General features: G+C 28.2%; 1 protein-coding gene across 2 annotated transcripts in view; it reads right to left on the bottom strand.

Annotated features, from left to right (window-relative positions):
• The window catches only part of LOC100205903 (otoferlin), a 166,983-nt gene extending 148,184 nt beyond the window's left edge, over positions 1-18,799 (bottom strand). For both annotated transcript variants that reach the window (XM_065796220.1, XM_065796219.1), the window contains exon 1: positions 18,492-18,799. In XM_065796220.1, coding sequence (XP_065652292.1) covers positions 18,492-18,573 — 82 coding nt within the window. In that variant the 5' untranslated portion in view covers positions 18,574-18,799. The remainder of the gene's footprint in view (positions 1-18,491) is intronic.
• Positions 18,800-19,858: the final 1,059 nt, after the last annotated feature.

Genomic DNA, 19,858 nt, shown 5'->3' with positions numbered 1-19,858 from the left:
ATAACGAGATATGAGCTTTTTAGCCATTTATTGAATATTTTAATGCTGTAAACAAAGAGACTTTTTGCTTTCAAATAAAGAGACATTTTTGGAATGAAAATACTTAACACATTTGTTGTAACTGTTTTTATGACGGTCCCCCGATGCGTTTTATGTACTTTAGTGGTAGTTTATGCGTATTATGTACTTTAGTAGTAATGATTTATAAAAAAATAATAAATTATATAAGAAAAGATTAAATTCTAATTTTTAAAAATATATAACAGTTGTAGTCGAAAATAAGCGAAAAACATAAAATATTGAAGTTTAAAAACGTAAATTTTTGTTTTTAAGAAATGCAAAATGTTCAGATCTCTCCTTAACTACGCCGAGTGGGCATAATTCTTTTTTATTGACGAAAATTTGTTCTAGCGGGAAAAAAATCAGAATGTAGAATCGGCTGAAATCAACATCAAAACTTTGATCATTAAATAATCAAACTAATTATATAATAGCCGCATGGTTTTTTAATACCAAATATACCAGCTTACAAACTTAGTTACTAACTTACAAACTTAGTTACCAACTTACAAACCCAAGTCACAAAATAAATTAAATCCTTTTTTTTGAGGTGTAATATCTCTGATCAAAGAACACTTTCTTAAAACATTTATTTTACGAGGAAACAAGAAAAATTCTGATAACTTATTTCTTTTTACAGACGATCTACTGTCTCCACTGAAGTTCGGAATGTCAGACAAAAAAATCTTGCGTTTTTTTGTCTGACATTCCGAACTTCGCAGGCCCATATTTGTTTCGATAGATAGAAAAATTAACAAAAAACCCAAAGTTTTTTTGTCTGACTTTTTAAACTTCAATATGTTAGAAAAAAAATTGAATATTATTTAGTTTAAGGGGGTTTTATTCTTATTTTCTTTTTAAAAAATTTAAATTTAGTTCAAGTTAAGTTTTTACTGTTGCGTTAAACGAGAAATAAGATGCTTTAAAATTAGCATATATTTTTCTGTGGAAGAAACGAATTTTTCTTGTTTGATTTCGCGCTTTTAAAGTCTGTCAAAATATTGTCTACACTTTATGTGGTTTTCATTTTATTTTTTTTTCGTTTAATCTGTTTTTAAGAACTTCTCTTTTATTCGATTATTTATTTTTTAATTGTTTTTTTTTGCTCGTAAATTATTTCTGAGTTTTACAAACCCATGGGAAATCTTTGTAAATTGGAATATTTTTTTTTTTTTTTTTAAATTTTTACGTTTTGCATTATTGCGAGATGGGCGTCCGTAATGCAAATAACTAGATTACGCAGTAAATTACAATTTACTAAACCTTGGAACAACAAAGCCTTTACCGTTTTACTTCCTTCATTATTTTACAATATAATGAAGGTAGTAGTGGAATTATTAATGTTTTCGAAGAAATTGATATACTGATACTCAATATTCAGACACTTTAAAACTCTACTCCAATTAGGTAAAATTTTGTTGTTGTTTGGACATCAAGTATATATCGAAGGAATGCTGGTTCATTTTTCTAATATATTCTCTCACCTTTAATAACTTTTTTTCTTACAACCTGCCAAATTTCATTGAAAAAAAAACCAAAGGGCCAAAAACAAAGTTTGGGTTTTATAGTGAATGCAAAAAGTATTTAACTGGTAATTTTGAACTGTCGCAAATAGACATTGACTCTAATACAGAGTGTAATACAGTTTGTAGAAATGCACATATTTTTTTATTATTTACAAAAAATAGTGATTCGTTTCTCAAAACATCTCAACAAGTCACTAGACATTTTAAGATAGCAACATGTAAAAATCAGGTTAGAAGTCTCATAAATAAATCATTGAATTGGTCTAGAAATTATATCAGGGCTGAGGACAGTAAGCGTTTTTATGAATTTTGCAATAAACCTTTTTTATTATCATCAGGCTTCTCAGATGTTTCATATATCAATATGAATGTTTTATCTCCTTCAAATAGTTGAACATCGACATCTGCAGGTTATAGCATATGAGATGTAACTAAACATATATTTAGAGAGAAATTAGGCCCTATAAAACAAAACAAAAAATAACTCTTACAAATAATGTTGGAACAAGTTAGCACTTTTAAAAGCTGAATTAAACAGCATGCCAAACCAATTACGTGTTCTAAGACAAAATGTTAAACAAAAAGAAAAAAAAATTAAAGATTTAAGGGCAGAAATACCAGATCTGAAAAAACACACACAAAAAAATAAAATTACAGTGAGCAGATTCGTCACTTTAAAGCTGAAAAAAAAGCATTAAAATTAAATGAAAAGCATAAGTTAAGGCAACTCAAAACTAAGCATAATGCTGCTGTTTTTTACAAGTGACAGGGTAATTGCTAGTTTGGAGAATGATTTGTTCCAGATTAAGGAGGAAAGAAATGTAATTATGCAACATTTTATATCTTATGAGCAAAATATTTAATACCCTATTTTGCTCATAAGATATGGAATGTTACTTGTTGGTTATATTACACAACAGCATATTATAAATTATTATTCTTATTTGTAATAAATATGTTTTTTCATCTTCTGGCATAATTACATTTCTTTCCTCTTTAATCTGGAAATATAATACTATTATATGGGTGTTATTTTTAAAAATATTCCTCATCGAAGTACTGTTGAGCAAAGAGCTCATGAACTTGGCAGTATATTAGATTTGCAAGCAGCAGAGTGGGCTATGCATAATAATAATCTTACTCTTGGGTTTGATGCTACAACACAAGAAAGTATCCACATTAATAGCATTAACTTAACATCTTAAGATAAATGTCTTGTGTTTGCTCTAGATCAGTTACCAGGAGGAACAACATTTGATTATGAAAGTCATATATGCACTTCAATTGATTATATAGCATTTGTTTATTCAGGTTTTTACCAAAGTAGCTTTGATGAATGTCATAACTCGATTATTGAAAATATATCTAACACAATGTCAGACAGAGTTGCAGTCAACCATCTTACTATAAGCAAAGTTTGTGCAACCTGGGGCAAGAATTTGAATGAGCTGAACTGCCATTTGCACACTCTTGATACAATTGCAGTTTCATGTCGCTTGAGTGTGCAGTTTCATGTCGCTTGAATGTTCTCTTGAGTGTGGGAGTTGTTAGTTATTTGGAAATGATTGAATAGTAGTTAAAATTGTTTTAGCCATGAACAAAATAAGGTTTCTACTACAAAGTATTATTCCTAGATATCATGGAAATCAGCTTCATATTCTTTTTCATAATTGTTTCATTTTTATTAAGCATTACAGTGAGTTTAAACATTTCCTCACTGTTGGAACAGTAAAATATAAAATTTTGCAATTCTAAGAGAGGCATTTTGTAATAAAACTGCAATAAAAGAAAGGTGCGGGCTTGCATTGTTTGAAAAACTCCATACTGAGCCTTGAATGGAAAAGTTTTATGTTTTAGGTGAGGATGCAACTTTTGATCATGTTTCTGGTAGTCAGTTAGTGAAAAAAAGTTTTGCTAATAATTACAAATAGTAAATCTAATACAGCTGCTCAGTTTTGCAGAAGAACAGATTTTTTTGGGAATACTCTTGCCCCTAACATTTTAAAATCAATATATGCTCCATTGCTAACCACTAACACTCGTATAAGCTTCATTGATAACCAGCTTAAAAAAATGACTTTTGCTTGTCTTGATGCTTTGCAAGTTGTCTTGAAGCGACAATATAAAAGTATTTCTCACTTTCTATTACACTAAAGACACTCTAGACACTAAAGGAGGTAAGATGGCACAAAAGGGAGGAACTTGGTAGATATATCTTAATGATGTTGTAAATTTGTTTTTTTAAATGGTTTTTTACTAAATGAACACTATTTTTTATAATTTTTATTAAACTTATTTCATATTAAAAATTTTAAAAATTAAATTTACCAGCTTCATCCACGTCATCAATGCCATCTTGCACCCAGAGTGAAAACCAGGACCTCCTTGCTAAGTTTTTTACTGTGTTTTAATTTTTGTTTTTCATTTTAATTTTTCGAACACTCATTTAGTATTTTTGTTTTAAATATAGACTTGTCTAGGAGTGATATCTTGGTTTGGCGCCAAAGCCACCCTGGGCCTAAATCAAAAAGGGCCTTCCGCATATGGGCCTGATGATGAAGGATGGCAGAGGATTCAGAAATGTAGTTATTAACAACTATTAATATACTTATTAATAAGTTTATATAGATTCACTTAGCTGAATCTATATACACTTCTTGATAGGTGTATGTATAGTGTGTATGTATATATTTATTAAGTTGATACTTGTATATAATCTTTTTGTATATTAAATTTTGTATATAGTTGAGTTTGATTTTTTTATGAAAAATTTGTGTTTTATATAAATACTATTTATTATTACAAAAAAAAAATATTTAAATTTTAACCCACCCTACCCAAGTTGTGAGAGGTGTAGAGCTTCCGAATAATACCCTCTTGCACCCTTTTCACGCATTTATCCCTAAAACCTTTCTTTCTTTTGATTCTAAATTGCATGCATTTTTATATGAAGATACAAAGTAATAATCTTGATATTGGGTCAGAGGGTGCGCCCGAAGCCAAAAGGACTTCTAGCCTATCAACCTAAAGTATCCAAATCATATTTGATGGTACCCTGTTAGAATATATTAAAAAATAAAAATAAAAATTATGAATTTTAATTAAATAATAATATTTTCTTTTAAAAAATCTACATTTTTCAATATAATAAAGAGTTTTGTAGACGCTCCTGTAGCGCCCTTTGTACACCCTTTGTATATATATATATCTATTGCCCTTTGTTAGACCTATCTTTTGATACCAAGTTGTATGTATTTCGATAAGAATTGACCAAGTTATGACGTTTTAAGTTAAAAAACCCTCAAATTTGATCACAGTTTCTGCAAGAAGTCCATATATAAAAAATTCGGTACTCAAAATGTCATAACTTTTTGTAGAATTGTTCAATTTTGATAATTTTTTCACCATTAAAATACTAAATTAAAAACCTTTCCAATGATATATAACAATCTAGTGTTTGATTAATTTAAAAATTTCATGTCACGTACCTATTATATACCTGGTTTTAAAGTTTAGTTTTGACTTTACCTTTAATTTTTTAGTATTATGATTTTTGAGGAAATGCAAAATTTCAAAACAGGGTATCTCATCCAAAAATCAAGCTTAAGACATTAATTTTTTTCCAATGATTCATTCCATAAATCTTTTAGGGAAAAAATTAAACGGTTAAATGGAACAAATCTATTATCAGAAAAAGTGTGCAAAGTTTCAAATTCATTTGAAAATTACAACTTGAGAAATTTAATTTCAAATTTTCTAGTTTTACCCCTTTATTTTGGGGTTTATTTCCGCCATAATGAATAATTAATTAATATTTAAAATTAATTTGCATGAGAAAAAGCATAATTTTATATTACATCATAATAAAAATCAACTTTTTCATAGAACCTCTATTTTAGATTTTTTTCTTTGATACCCCTTAACTTGCTTCTCAAGTTCAATTGGAGGAAATTAAAACATTAGGTTGTTCAAATTAAATTCAAAATTTTGACAAATAGAGTGAGTAAATACGCTTTGAACTATAAAAAAAAAACAGTTAAATAGATTTACAAAGTATAAATTTTAATTAGGTTTACAAAGTATTAAGATTATATGTAAATACACATAAGATAAATAATGATATCTGATCAGCAGCGCTTCTCGCTAAGGGGATACAAAAGTTTCCCCGCACATCAGCCCCATTTTTTTGCAATTTTTCAGGGGCTCTTTTTTCAATAGCTCAATAAAAACAAAAAGATTTTTTTATTTAAAAGTCATCTTTAATACACATGGTATTTGGATGTTTATGTTATAATTGAGTTTTTTGTTATATGTCATTCGTTCTGATTTAAAAAAATATATGCAAAAAAAGTCCGGTTATTACATTATTTATTTATTATTACTTATTTATTATTACTGGGCCTCAAAATTTTGGTGGCACTAGAGCCCCTTGTTGCCTAGGACTGGATCTCTTAATCAAATTATATAAAGTATTATTATGCCTTTAATAAAATCTAAACGTACTCATTATGTAAAACACAATGAGTACGTACACGGTTTGACTATCCCTCCTAAACTTGATTTTATTCTTTATTTTTTTAAATATTAAATTTCACGAGTGTAACAAATCAGTATTGTTTTTTTGTTTTTTTTCTGACTTCATTCACAATTATTTTTTTTAATTTCTTTTTAAATAATGAGGAGAGAACTAGTAAATCAAAAAAAAATTCTTTTTTCAAATCCATGCTTTATGCAAGCAGAATTCTATTGGGCCTAGAAATTCTTTTTTTGTTATCTTTTGTAGAAGGAAAAATTACTGTTACGTTTTTAAATTTTTTTTTTATTAATTCAGTGTTCTTATGGGGAAATACAAATTAAATTTTTGTTAACTTAATTAACTTTTTTTGGTCAAATTTTTCCATTTCCTTGTATTGTCATCGAAAATGATTAAGTGTGCAAAATTTGAGCAAAATTGGTTGAGAAAAAAGCTTTCAAAAATTGATTTCAAATTTTGTGGCACACAAACATATATATATAGAAAGTAACCTTATATAAAGCATGGAAAAAAGAAATCGAGCGAAAATCGTTCCAAATATTATTTTTTTATTTTTCGAAGCGTAACTTGATTGGTATCAAGATAAAAAGCAAAAAGACGTCAATTAAAAGCAAACTTTTTTTGAATTCTTTATTTTGATTTTCTGTATGAAATCAGGTTTTTATTAGTGTTGATATCGACTTCGACTAAGTCGATATCAGTAGACTTAGAAAAATAAAGTTTCTAAGTCTACTGATTTCGATAAGTCGAAATCAGTAGACTTAGAAAAATCGAATAGTCGATTTAATCGACTATTGACATCCTACTAATTGACTAAAAATCGTTTTAGTCGAGTAAAAACCTTAAAATCCTTAAATCTTTTCATTCGATTTAACTTTTTAATCTTTAATCTTTGTAACAATAGTATGTACTATTATAACTATCACCTTGTTTTTGTTTAATCTGTTTAAGTTTTATCTAATTAATAGCATGTTACCATTATTTATACCTTAATAAACTTTTGATTATGTAGGGGAACCTGTTGTACCTTTGACCACTTTTTGCTTTAAGGCGTTTTTTGCGTAGCCTATTGAGTAAATCCAAACCATTCAAACTTTATAATATTCTCTTATATTTTGCCCAAAAATTATACTTAGAACTTTTTTTTCATTTGACCAAGAAGTATCTTTTTCCCGCGTTTTAAAAAAAGAAGTCTATTGGTCAAAGGTACAACACGTACGTTGTACCTTTGACCGATGCGCGTTGTTCCTTTGACCAAAATGTTATTATTAAAAAATCATGCAATGTTTGAACCCTTTTTAATATTTTAGCTTGTTATATATTATATAGAAACTTTTGGTCCATCTTATATCAATAAAAAAAATCTAATTATTTTGTAATCAATCCTAATTGTCTAAAAAAAAACTAGAAAAATCAATCCTTACAATCTTGCAAAGACTTGTGTATTAAAGTTACGATACTCAGTATTACTAATTTTTTTCAATAAAATCAGTTATTATAACTATTTAGAAAAAGTCACATATTTTCTTTAGTTAGATGCTACTTACATGAAATAATTAGAATTAAGGTCCAAAACTTTAAACGCGATTTAATTGTACAAAACATATTTTCTAATATATACAGTTATTTTTATTATTTTAGATAAGAAAAGAGCAAAAATATATTTTTATAACTTATAAAAATATATTTTATGTTAGCTGGCGGTCTATATTCATTTACATATGATCATAATGCTTTTTATAGAAAATATCTTAATGATGACAACAAAAAATACAATGATAAAAGAGTAAAATATATTAACTAATGCAAATAGTCAGATCAACATCAAACATAAGATACTGACGCTTAGATGAACCATGACCAATACTTGGTGGTGGAAGTTTCATAATAATATCCTTAAGTTCCAAATCATAAAGATTGTCATCTTCTCTTATAAACTTGTTACAAAAGTCTCCTGATTTCTTAAGATACCTAATTTTGTAAACTATACCAACAACTTCTAAAACTTCTGCTACATAAAATCTAGAGCATTTCTTTCCAGCCAACTTGACAATTAAAAAATCTCCAGAAACAATTTCACTTTCATTATCAAGTATATTTACTCCAAAATCAATTTCATTAGAGCTTTCATCATTTAAACATATGTCAGACTGACTAAAAATAATCTGCTTTGCCATTTTTTTTCTTTTGCTTGAAGAGGTCTTTTTAAATTGTTGGTTATTAGATTTTGAATCTAGAATAACTTTAATTTCAGGGGTATCAGTTAAAATACATGATTTTCTATTACGTCTTTTTGAAGTATTTGTTTTTCTTAATTTGGCTTTAGGATGAGGTCGTATTATCTCAGGTGAAACAATTGATCTTGATGGTAAACTCACAGTAGGGATTTCCCCTAAAACAATAGATGACGTTGATGGTACACTGGATGGAGCAGTTTTAACATCAATAATCTCATTAGAAAGGCAAGCTTCAGTATTCACTATTGGCCTATCAGTAACATTTGCAGCTAAAAAGTCAATATCAGTAAAAATATTTTCATTAAATGGATAAAATCCAGTACATTTAAAACTGTTTATAATATTATTTGGTACAAAAGCATGAGGATAAGCTTGACCAACAAGGTAAGATATATCATAAATTGTGACTGGTTTACCAGCATTGCCTGGTGATATCATCCAGTTATTCATGGCATTGTTATAAAAAGTTTTAAATGGTCCAAAAACACCACGATCAAGAGGTTGCATTTTATGGGTTGTGTGAGGATGAAATGTCATTAAAACTATGCCTGATTTTTTTGCTAACTCAATAACAGAAATGTTTACATGACTCTCATGATTATCCATTAATAAAAGAACAGGTTTTTTAATTGACGGTCGCACATTACTAATAAAATGTTCAAGAAATTGCACAAAAATGACTTCATTTGACCATCCAGACTTATTAGCTGCTCCTACACTTCCAGGAGGACAATTATTTAACATGTAGTCTTTGAATTTAGCACGTGGAAATACAAGTAATGGTGGGATGCTATTTCCAGTAGCATTAATGGCTGCAATCATTGTTACATTATTGCCTCGTTCAGCACTAGTTATGCTCCCTATTTGTTTTTTACCTTTTGGAGCTAGAATTTTTGGTGGTACGTGGACTGTGGTAATTCCTGTTTCATCACAGTTCCAAATATTTGATGGGTCAAAATGATAACGTTCTAAAACATTTTTGTAATTTTTATATACAATTCTTACAGTTTCTCTATTGAATGCAGAAGATCTACCAAGACTTGTAGGTTGTGGTTTACGTAGAGATAGCTTGTTATTATATCTTTTGCGAAAATCTCGCAGCCATTGTTCACCTGCACATTTATTTTTCATCCATGAAGTTTCAATTTTTTTATGATTTGCTAAAGCATACTCATATGCAAAGGATCTTATCTGCTTTAATGTAAGTCCATAATGCATATTTGCAGCATCTGCCAAGTAGTTTACCAAAATTAATTCTTCTTGAGTTGAGAATATTTTTTTTGGTTTGGTATGTGAATATAAATATTCGCAACTACCAGATTTTTTAAACTGCTTCAACTGATATATTAAAGTTGACTTTTTAATGTTGCAATGTCTTGCAGCTTCACTTAAACTCATTTTTTGTTGAAGCACAAAATTCACTGCATTTAGCATATCCATTTCGGAAATCTTTTTGCGAAAAACACCAATCTTGCTCCTTGGCATTTTAAAACTAAAATATATTAACAAAATTAATTAACTATTTCGATACATTTAATTCCCTATAGCTGAGCAGAAACTAGGTAATAAAATGAACTTGACAATAATATTGCTTCAGCTGTCCAACTAACTAAATTAACAAAATTGATTATTCTAAGTGTAGTAGTGGTTCAAGAATAAATAGTGAACTGCATTAAAATTCAATGGAATTATTTCATCATCATAATACTAGAAACAATTTTGCATTAAAAAGCAATAAAGCACAGACGACGCCTAATAAGGTAGATTATAAATTTTATAATCTTGCCCTCTTAAAGTCCGCAAATTACCGAGGAAGCAGTTTTTATTGGTCAAAGGTACAACGTCCTTGACTGGTCAAAGGTACACGAGATGGGTTTCTTTAACAGTTATTGTCTTAATCCCCATTTACGGTCAGACATAATCATCCAAAATTTTCCATAACAAAAAAAAGATGTTGGGTAATGTTTATAATGTCGTAGATGAATCAAACAACAATTTATCACAGTTTTAAAATCAGAATAAGATTAACACAAATATTTACTTTTTAAGAGTCAAAACTTATAATTGCTTGTGGATCAATACCATCTATCCCAAGTATAATGTTTTACGATAAGAAGAGTTGTCATGGACTACTATTTCAAATGACACTTCCCGTTTTTTTAAATAATAATAGTAAGCCAACAGAGTAGAGTGACCAAAGGTACAACGTGGTCAAAGGTACAACAGGTTCCCCTATTTCTTTTTTTTTTTTTTCCTTTTGCTTTTTTAATGCTTGTGATTTTCATAACTACTTTCTTACAGGGCTGCTTTAAACAGCTTGCAGCCCTGGGACAAAATTAAGCTGTGAAGCTTCAAAAAATTCAAATTTTTTCAAATAATTCAAATTTTAAACTTCATTAATCTATACAATCATATTGTGAATATAATTGTAATGACTTTTTAATATATAGCAAGTATTTAAGGTCTAAATCATTGTGGTCTAAGAATAGATTGTTCCGTTGTCGGAGCGGCCCTTTCCTCATATAGTTTTGCTTCATTATTATTTAAACGATATGATAATAAAAAATAGAATATAAATTACTTTATTATATTTATTACAATTTATTTCAAAAAAATAAATTATTCTCATACTTCGATTAAATCGACTTTACGTCGGTTTAGTCGTTTTTAAAAATGTATTAGCCGATTTTAGTCGACTTAAAAAAATATATTAGTCGATTTAGTCGACAGTCGAATTATTTAAAAGTCGTAACAAAACTAGTTTTTATCATTTTTCTTAAAACGTTAAAATATGTTGTAACATTTTAAGATCTAAATAAGTACGTTGGGGAGGGGTGGAGGGGAGGTTTATTTTGAAAAAAATAATGCGTACGTACGCGGTTCGTACAAGAGGGGAGGGGGTCCTAAATTAGTGGTTTTAGTGCGTACGTACTTTATGGATGCCCCTTTAATTCGTTAGTAACTCTAGACAAACAAAAATTAGGTAATAATTGTAAATATCGCAAGTATTTTAAACACAGTGTTGTGAAATCTTGGTCTTAAAACCTTTGGATTTGTTCTTGGTCTTGAAATCTTTGATTTTAAGACTCTTTACTTTTACCAATCTTTCTTTTTTCAATCTTTTTCAATCTTTCAAATTATCTTGTTTAATAGTCTAATTCTACTTTTTTTACTTTCAAAAGTATTTTCAAAAATGTTATTTCTTGAAAATTTTTTTACATAAAATGTAGTTATTTAGAGAAGGCGGATCCAGGTCATTGTCCTAGGGGGGTGGGGGTTGTAATTTGACCAACAAAAAAAAATCTGCTTTTTTTTTCTTCAGAAAAACCATTTTTATTTCATTATTTAGAATATTTTTAGAAAAGTTTGCTAATAAATATATTGAATGTATCTGTATATAAATATCTTGAAAAAATCAAACGTTGAAAATAAATGTTTAGTCTGTTATAAGGGACGGATTTATATCCTCGAGGGCCCTAGGCAGAAAAAATTTTGGGGGCCCTAAATACCACAATTTTTTTTCCACGATACCCCATTTAAAAATTGAGCCCGCTAAAATTATGGTGCACAGGCTGCAGTCTTGTCTGCCTATAGGTAAATCAAGCCCTATGTGTAATGTTCAACAAAAAACAAAATAATGTCTTTAGTATATTACTTTTTTTAATAAAGACTTTTATAAATTTAACAAACTACAATATAAAATTGAGCTTTCTAGTTTTCGAAGATACAAAACTATCAATAATCTTTTTAACATTTATGATGCAATCTCTATGGATATGCGTCATAGCTAATCCATTTAATCGTTCTTGTCCTATATTGGATCTTAACCAAGTTTTAAGTCTTTTTAAAACCGAGAAACTCCGTTCTCCCGAAGCAACGCTAGCAGGTAGGGTGCAAAGCAGTTGCAAAATACATTTAATTAAAGGGAAGACATTACCATCACAATGCTTGTATGCTTTCAGTGCACATTTAGGTAGGTCTTGTTGCTTTTTGATTGCGTCTTTCCATTTTAACTCCCAAAATTCAAATTCTGAAGAAACTTTTATTAAGTGGACATTCTCATCAACAGTGTTTAAGTTGGGCAGCCCTTTTATAAAACTTAGTATATCAGGTATGGATGCTGTTAACTCTGTCTGAAGTAATAAGCTTGAGTAATTGCACTTGACCGTGTATTCCCCCAACCTTTGCAAAAAGAAAGCAATACTTACAAAATATTCCATAAAGGTATTCTGAAATCATTATCCACTGGAATTTATGTATATGTTTCTCGGACAAAAAGCAATTAACATTCTTACCCTTCTATAAATGCACAGAATATGGGTATTTTTAATTTGGACCGGGAAACCAATTGCGTTTCAATATTCGGTATTTATCTTGTTCAGTTACCTGACGTGTTAAAAAATGCCCTAATGTCTATAGGCAAACAGCTATCATATTTTGTCGCGGGTATTGAATCTTCTTTATTAATTTCTGCGTTACTTTTACTTGTAAAATAAGCAGCTTCCATACCAAACCCAGGTTTTGGAGAAAAAGGACTAAGTTTCATTATAACTTGATTTTTTTCAGCCCTGCCAATAAATGCACAATTAAATCGTTCGGATGATGACACCGAAGATAAAGACAAAACGATAGGACCAGCATGGTCCTGTATTGGTAGAATTTTAATTATTTTGACAAAATAGTCATCTAAAGAGCTTGTCCTCTTTACCCTGTTGGTCAATGTAGCTAATAAAAGTAATTTCATTGAAAATAATAAAAATCTTTTATCATTTATTTATTTAAAATAGTAATAAACTAAGTTTTGTTTTCTAAATAAGAAACTAATTCATAAAAAATTCATTAAGTTACTATTTAACAAAAAAAATCTTTGGATATCACTTAAATACTACTTGAAGTGTATATAAGTGTAATTTAAATTAAAGTGTTGCAAATTCAATTGTTGAAAAATAAATAATTTTTTATTGAAATTTTAACTACCAAAAACGGCATCGCGTATATAAATTATACTACAAATTAAAATTATAATAATAAAAAAATATTTACCATTGAAACCAAATCTATTTTTTTTTTTTTTGTAAGCTTTTATAAACAGTTTAAAAAATTTTTTAAAATAGAACTATAGTAATTTTACAGTTTTTTATCGTTATCTAATTATATAATAAAATGAATTAATGATGATAACATTAAAATGTTTCGAAACTTTCATCGTTCTTCTTCGATATCGTAAAAGCGTTAAAAATGCAATAGATTTTTTTTGTAATGTTATGAAATAGTTTTATTTTGCTTTAGTTTTTGTTTTAGTTTAAAAAAAAGTAAATAGTCAGCTATAGAATAAATTTTTGTATTTTTTTCTTTTACAAATTTTTCAATAATATTTTGAAGTTTGACATTTCTTACCCCTTACCCCCCCCCCCATCCCCCCCCCCCCCCCCCACCCCTTCCTCTTCCTTCCTTTGTATCCGCCACTGCTTCTTTAATAGAATAAGCCTTCTTTTAATTTTTTTTTTGTTTAAAGAAGGTTTGGTCACAAATGGACAATATTAAGAGAATAAATCAATCAGATTAAAAAAAATGAAGTAGAATCTTCATTAAAAAACTATTCAAATTAAACCAGCATTTAAAAAGTTATTTATGTTTAAAAAAGTTATTTATGTGCTAACAATGGTAGCACCTATTATAAGTCAAAAAAAAATGAGTTTACTCTCAACAGTACTGCATGCTACAAATATATAAATTATGAGTTAACAAAATACAATCGAAATTAAGAGATATGCAAAGAAAATTAAGAGTTATACAACAAAAAATAATTAAAGAGCTAGAAAGAGGATGACAAAAGTCAAAGAGTTAGAAAGAGACTAAAGGAGTAAAAAACTGTAAATTGTATTAGTCAAGAAAACATGAAGACGCAAATACAAAAAAATTACCAAGCATCGTATTAGGAAAAAAACTAAATGAATAAAACTTTTAATTATGAAAGAATATTTAAGATATAAGTTCATAAGTAGAGTTCTGGAAAACACTTTTTACTGTGATGGGAAAGATTTCCAGACCATAATTTGTAAAAGTATGAAATAGCTTTAGCAACAGAAGGAAGAGCTTGTTTTTAGCAACAGAAGGAGTAGTTTAGATGTCTAACAGTAGCCTGACCTGTTTTTTTGGGAGGTGTTAAGTTAGAAAATAACTTTTTTATTAATAGTTCTGCATTATTCTTTAGATAGTTATTAAAAATAGGTCGGTGTATTAAAGATGGAGTGTTTTACTTATTTTATTAGGTAGATCCCCTTTGAAAAACACTTTTTTTTCTTGAGTTTTTTAACTATAAGTAGCAACTATAATAATTTGTTTCCAAAATTTTGTAAAACTGTTTTACCCTGTTATTTGCTAAGCATATTGATTTTCATTGCCGCAGCAAGCTTTGTTTAAGTCTGAACATAACTTGCACCCTCCGCCATAAGGGAATGGAGCATTTTTCAATATTTTTTAAATTGACCTACATGTTACTAAAAACTATAAATTATATATAAAAAAAGACTTGATTGAATATTTACAGTATTTTACAATTGTTTTGATTTAAAGACGTTATTGATTAATGAAAACCAAAAAGTTAAGAAAATATTGTTGCAATAAAAATAACTAATTATTTCGAGGTCATATATTCCCCCGCTATGTTTAAATAAGTGCTTTTAAGATTTTATAAATCAATGAATTAAAAAAATATGCTATACTTTAAAATGGTTCAAATGTAAACCGTATTTTTCAATCAAAAAAAAGGCGATTTGTTTGTGTGTCTGTGTTTTATAAGTATCATACCAAGCAAATCAATCTATTGTTATTTTACTGAACACTGAAGCACTGATGTGTTTTGTGAATATTTTACATCGTAGTTGAGAGAAGTAAAAATTAAAAATATCTTAAACACAAGCTCAAAAGACACACTAACTCGGAGTACATCTACAATTTTGTTGTTTCACAAAAGTAATGTAAGTAAAAGTAACATATGACAACTTGAGAGTTTTATTGCTTTTTTATATTATTAATTGTGGTTTTTTCTCCGCCGGCTAATTGGCATATAAAAGCCACATACCAAGGACCGCAAAGATAAGTTCAGCTCACTAATGAGTATCATAACCTGCTTCGCAGACCAAGAGTAAATGGTTTTTAGAAGAATGAAGAATATTAGAGAAAAAATCAGAAGAAGTTACGTTAGAAAGCGGACAGATAATGCACCAGATGTTAGGATGGGCAATTTATTTTCGATATCAAGTTCACTTGAAAGGAAATCTTGTTACGTATAGAGTTTTCTATAATTTACGTAAATTCTTTTATTTGTTTATTTGTTTTAGTGCTTTTATTTCTTTATATTGTGGTTTAGTGTTTTTTAAAAAAATTCTTAAATTGATAAATATGATCATAAAAATTTGACTAAAAGGTGTATATTTTTCTCATGTTGGTCATTATCATTTTATATTTTTCTGTTGAAATATTTAAGGAATACCCTTTTTTTTTTTTTTTTTTTTTTTAAATTTTTCGTTTTTGTTACAATTAATTTCCGTAATATAATACAAGATACTCTTATTCTTTCAAAAATAATCCAGTTATAAATATAAAAAAACAATCAAAGACAAAATAATAAGAGATAGTTATACAAAAATATATAAAAACGCGGGAAACTTGCAGAAGACCATTAAGTCTTATCATCAAGAACCGTTGTACTAGTTATGTTTTTACAATATTAAATTCCTATAATATTGTTAAAAGCAAAACTTAATTAACTAAGGTAAATAGTGTTAACACCAAAAACATTCAATGTAAAAAGACAAGAACAAATAAAACAAACAGTCAAAGAAACAAAAACAAAACAAAGCAGTTTAAAAGAAATCATTAATAAGATTTTTATACTTTGAAATACTCTTTTTTATTAGTTTTTGAAAGCAATTTATATTGTTTACATCTTGTAAATTACTATATTTTGCTAAGATTTTATTCCAGATATGCGGAGCACGATACGTAATTTTAAATAGTTCTTGTTTAGTTTTGCACAATGGCTCAATTAAGCCTGTTGTGCGTAAAGTATACTTAATGTTAGGTTTTATTTCATAAAGATCATTAAAAATTGAGGGGCATTGTTGAAATTTACTTTTGTACATGAGACATAAAATTTTATAAACGTTTATCTCGTATAACGTAAAGATGTTCATAATTTCGAACAGCGGTTTTGCATGTTCGTTTTTATTTTTAAAATTTATTATTCTTAAGGCATGTTTTTGTTTTCGATAGAGTGCTTCAAGCTTGCTTTTAGATGTACTACACCACGCAATATTCGCGTAATTCAAGTAACTTTGTATAAAACTGAAATAGGTTTGTTTTAGATGATGCTTATTAAGTAAATCCCGTGACTGATATAGAACGCCAATACTTTTTGATATTTTGCTTCCAATATAGGCAATATGTTTATTCCAGGTAATATTTTCGTCAATGAGAACACCAAGAAATTTTGTGACTCTTTCGTGACTAACTTCTGTGTTTTCAATAACTAGTTTTGGAAAAGAAATAGGAATTTTTTTTTTTTTTTTTTAAAGGGTGGAATAATGAGAACTTTGATTTACTTGAATTAATAGAAAGTTTATTTGCATTGAACCATAGTGAAATTTTATCTAACTCGTTGTTCATTTGTACAAAGAGTTGAGGTATATCTTTTCCTGAAATAAAAAAGTTACTGTCGTCAGCAAACATTATTGTTGATATATTTGTCGCTCTCCAGAGATCATTCACGTATATTAGGAAAAGTAGAGGCCCAAGAATAGATCCTTGGGGCACTCCACAAGAAATTAAAGATGAATTTGTTAGTTTTTTATTTCCGTTATATATGGACTGTGTACGTTTACTCAGGAAATCTGCTATCCACCTGCAGGGTACGCCTCTTATGCCGTACATCATAAGCTTTTTTATCATTATTTTATGATCCACTGTGTCAAAGGCCTTGGAGAGGTCAATAAACACGCCTAAAGTAAATTCTCCGTTTGCAAAAGAGTTTTTTATTTCATTAATTAAGTGAAGTATTGCATGTTCAGTTGAAGTGCTTTTCTGGAATCCAAACTGTTTTGAATAGAATAAGTCATTATTTTTAAAAAATGCATATAACCTATTGAACATAATTCGCTCAAAAATCTTAGAAAAAATGGAAAGTATAGATATTGGTCTATAGTTTCCAATATCCGTTTTATCGCCTGATTTATATATAGGTTTAACTTTTGCTGATTTAAGTATATCAGGAAAGATACCCTCATTCAGAGAACGTTTACAAATTTTAAATAAAGGCACTTTTAACTCATTAAAACAGTCAATGACAATGTTGCTGTTTATACCATCAATTCCAGATGACTTATTACGTTTCAAGCTTTTAAAAGCTGTTTCGTATAATACTGAGATAATACCCTAATACTGAGATGATAAAAGGCATATTTTTGAAGCAAAGAAATGAATTTTATAAAACTTTATAATAACTATAAGTTTAATGCAATAATTTATTTTTGAAAACTTCTGAATATTTCCGGAAATTTTCAACCCTAAATTAAACTAATAAATCAAATAGATTTATATCGGAATGCAAATGTTCGGCAAAATAGTCAAAAAAAAATGTTCATGCTACTTATTATTGTAGTGGTCATTAAAATCTTATTAAATTTTTAAGAAAAGACATATAGTTGAGTCGTCACAAAACCACTACATATGTCTGCGTGACGTAATCTATCGACTACCCCCGAATCGCTTATTACTAAGAAGAAAAAAAATTCCCATAAAGAGTCAATGCTTTGTCAAATTTGGTGAAACTTCTCGCATGAAAAAAAAAAATGCTACAAAATAGATCTTTAAATAAGTTTAATTTATTATTTTATTCATATTTTTAATTTTACAGTTTTGCTAACGTTAAAACTTTTTCATTTCGGAATAAACCGTTTAGAGCGTTTTGGTTTTCATCCAGAAATAAAGTTTTAACTCAGAAAAAATGATTTTTATTAATTCGTACGGTAAAAAAAAAAAGAGATAATTTACTTTTACTAATCATTCATTTCAAGTGCCACTAAGTATAAAGCTTAAGAAATCATGAACTGTTTTGTAAAATATGAAACTCACCTCGAAATGTTGCTCTAGCGATTCTGTCGTGTCGTCCATTTAAACCATGTGACCATTTTAAATATATTGCAAATGTAGACATTTTTTTAATAATCAATTATTTTCGAATAAATTATAATATATTATAATTTATAATAAATTATAAATACTTCATCGTTATACTTGCCGTTCCGGAAATAAAGAGAAAATAACATAACCATTTATGATTTTAATTATAAAATCAATTCATGTCAAAAATAAAAAAAAATTAGACATGCTTTATATTTTTATAACTAGATCGTTCTAGAAAATGAACATTTTGGAATTCTAATTCTTTATCAATTTTAAAAAAAATGTGAGTGCATTATTTTTAATGAATTCCATTCAAAAAGATCACAGGAATTTAATTCAAGCGTTTGAATATAGCATTAAAACATCTATATGTACAATCAATTTGCTATTAAGTTATGAAACTCAATTGTCAATACGCTACATCTTATAGCTCAGTAAACTTATGTTTAACTCTGTAAACTTATCTATAACTTTATAGACTTTTCTGTAACTTTGTAGGCTTATTAGTAACTTTGAAAATGATTTCACTTTACGACATCAAATAATGTGAAAGATGTGAAATGAAAGATTTCAGGTAGAATCCCTCAGAAATGAAGTAAATAAAGAGCAGCCGTGGCACAATGAGAAGCCATTAAGCAGTGATTAGAGAGTTTGCTTCAGAATCAAAAGAACCGAGACTCGGTACCAGCTCTGGCCGTACCTGCGACACTCTTAAGGAAAGAGGTGTAATACAAATTTTGACACTGGAGTCGGTATAATTGAATTAGTATTTGGCAGTCGGCAAATGTTAGCCAACTAAGACCTTTCTTTTTTCAAAGATCTTAGTCGGCAAAAAAAATTTTCTAGGCCTGAAAGCAATTGAGAAAGAAAAATAACTAATAAAAAAATAATTAAGCAAATTTTGTAAAAAAAGTTGAGTAAAAGACATTGAGATTTTTGCGGGCACAACAGTAATTCCGATCATACATTACTTTTATTTGTAAAAAAGGGTGTTTTTTTTTTTTTTTTTTTTTACAAGCGTTTAAATCTATAAGTAAAAACATTTTTTTGCAGCTTCCTAATCACTGATCTATATTATAACTATAATTATATATATAAAATTTCTGGTAAGAAATGCCTTTACAACAATAAACAAACAAGTAAAGCTAATATAACCTTTAATAAAATATAATAAAATGTTTTATAAGCATCAAACCAAGAAAATTAATTTATTATCATTTTACTCAAAAATTAAATCCAATCGTCATCCAGTTATAAAACTTAATATAAGTTAAAACATTCTGCTAAACATTTTTAAAATTTTCACAAAATGTGTT

Source organism: Hydra vulgaris, chromosome 04, assembly GCF_038396675.1.
Source record: "Hydra vulgaris chromosome 04, alternate assembly HydraT2T_AEP".
Lineage (NCBI taxonomy): Eukaryota > Metazoa > Cnidaria > Hydrozoa > Anthoathecata > Hydridae > Hydra > Hydra vulgaris.
Note: the sequence above shows the minus strand (reverse complement) of the source record. Positions and strands in the feature narration are given on the sequence as shown.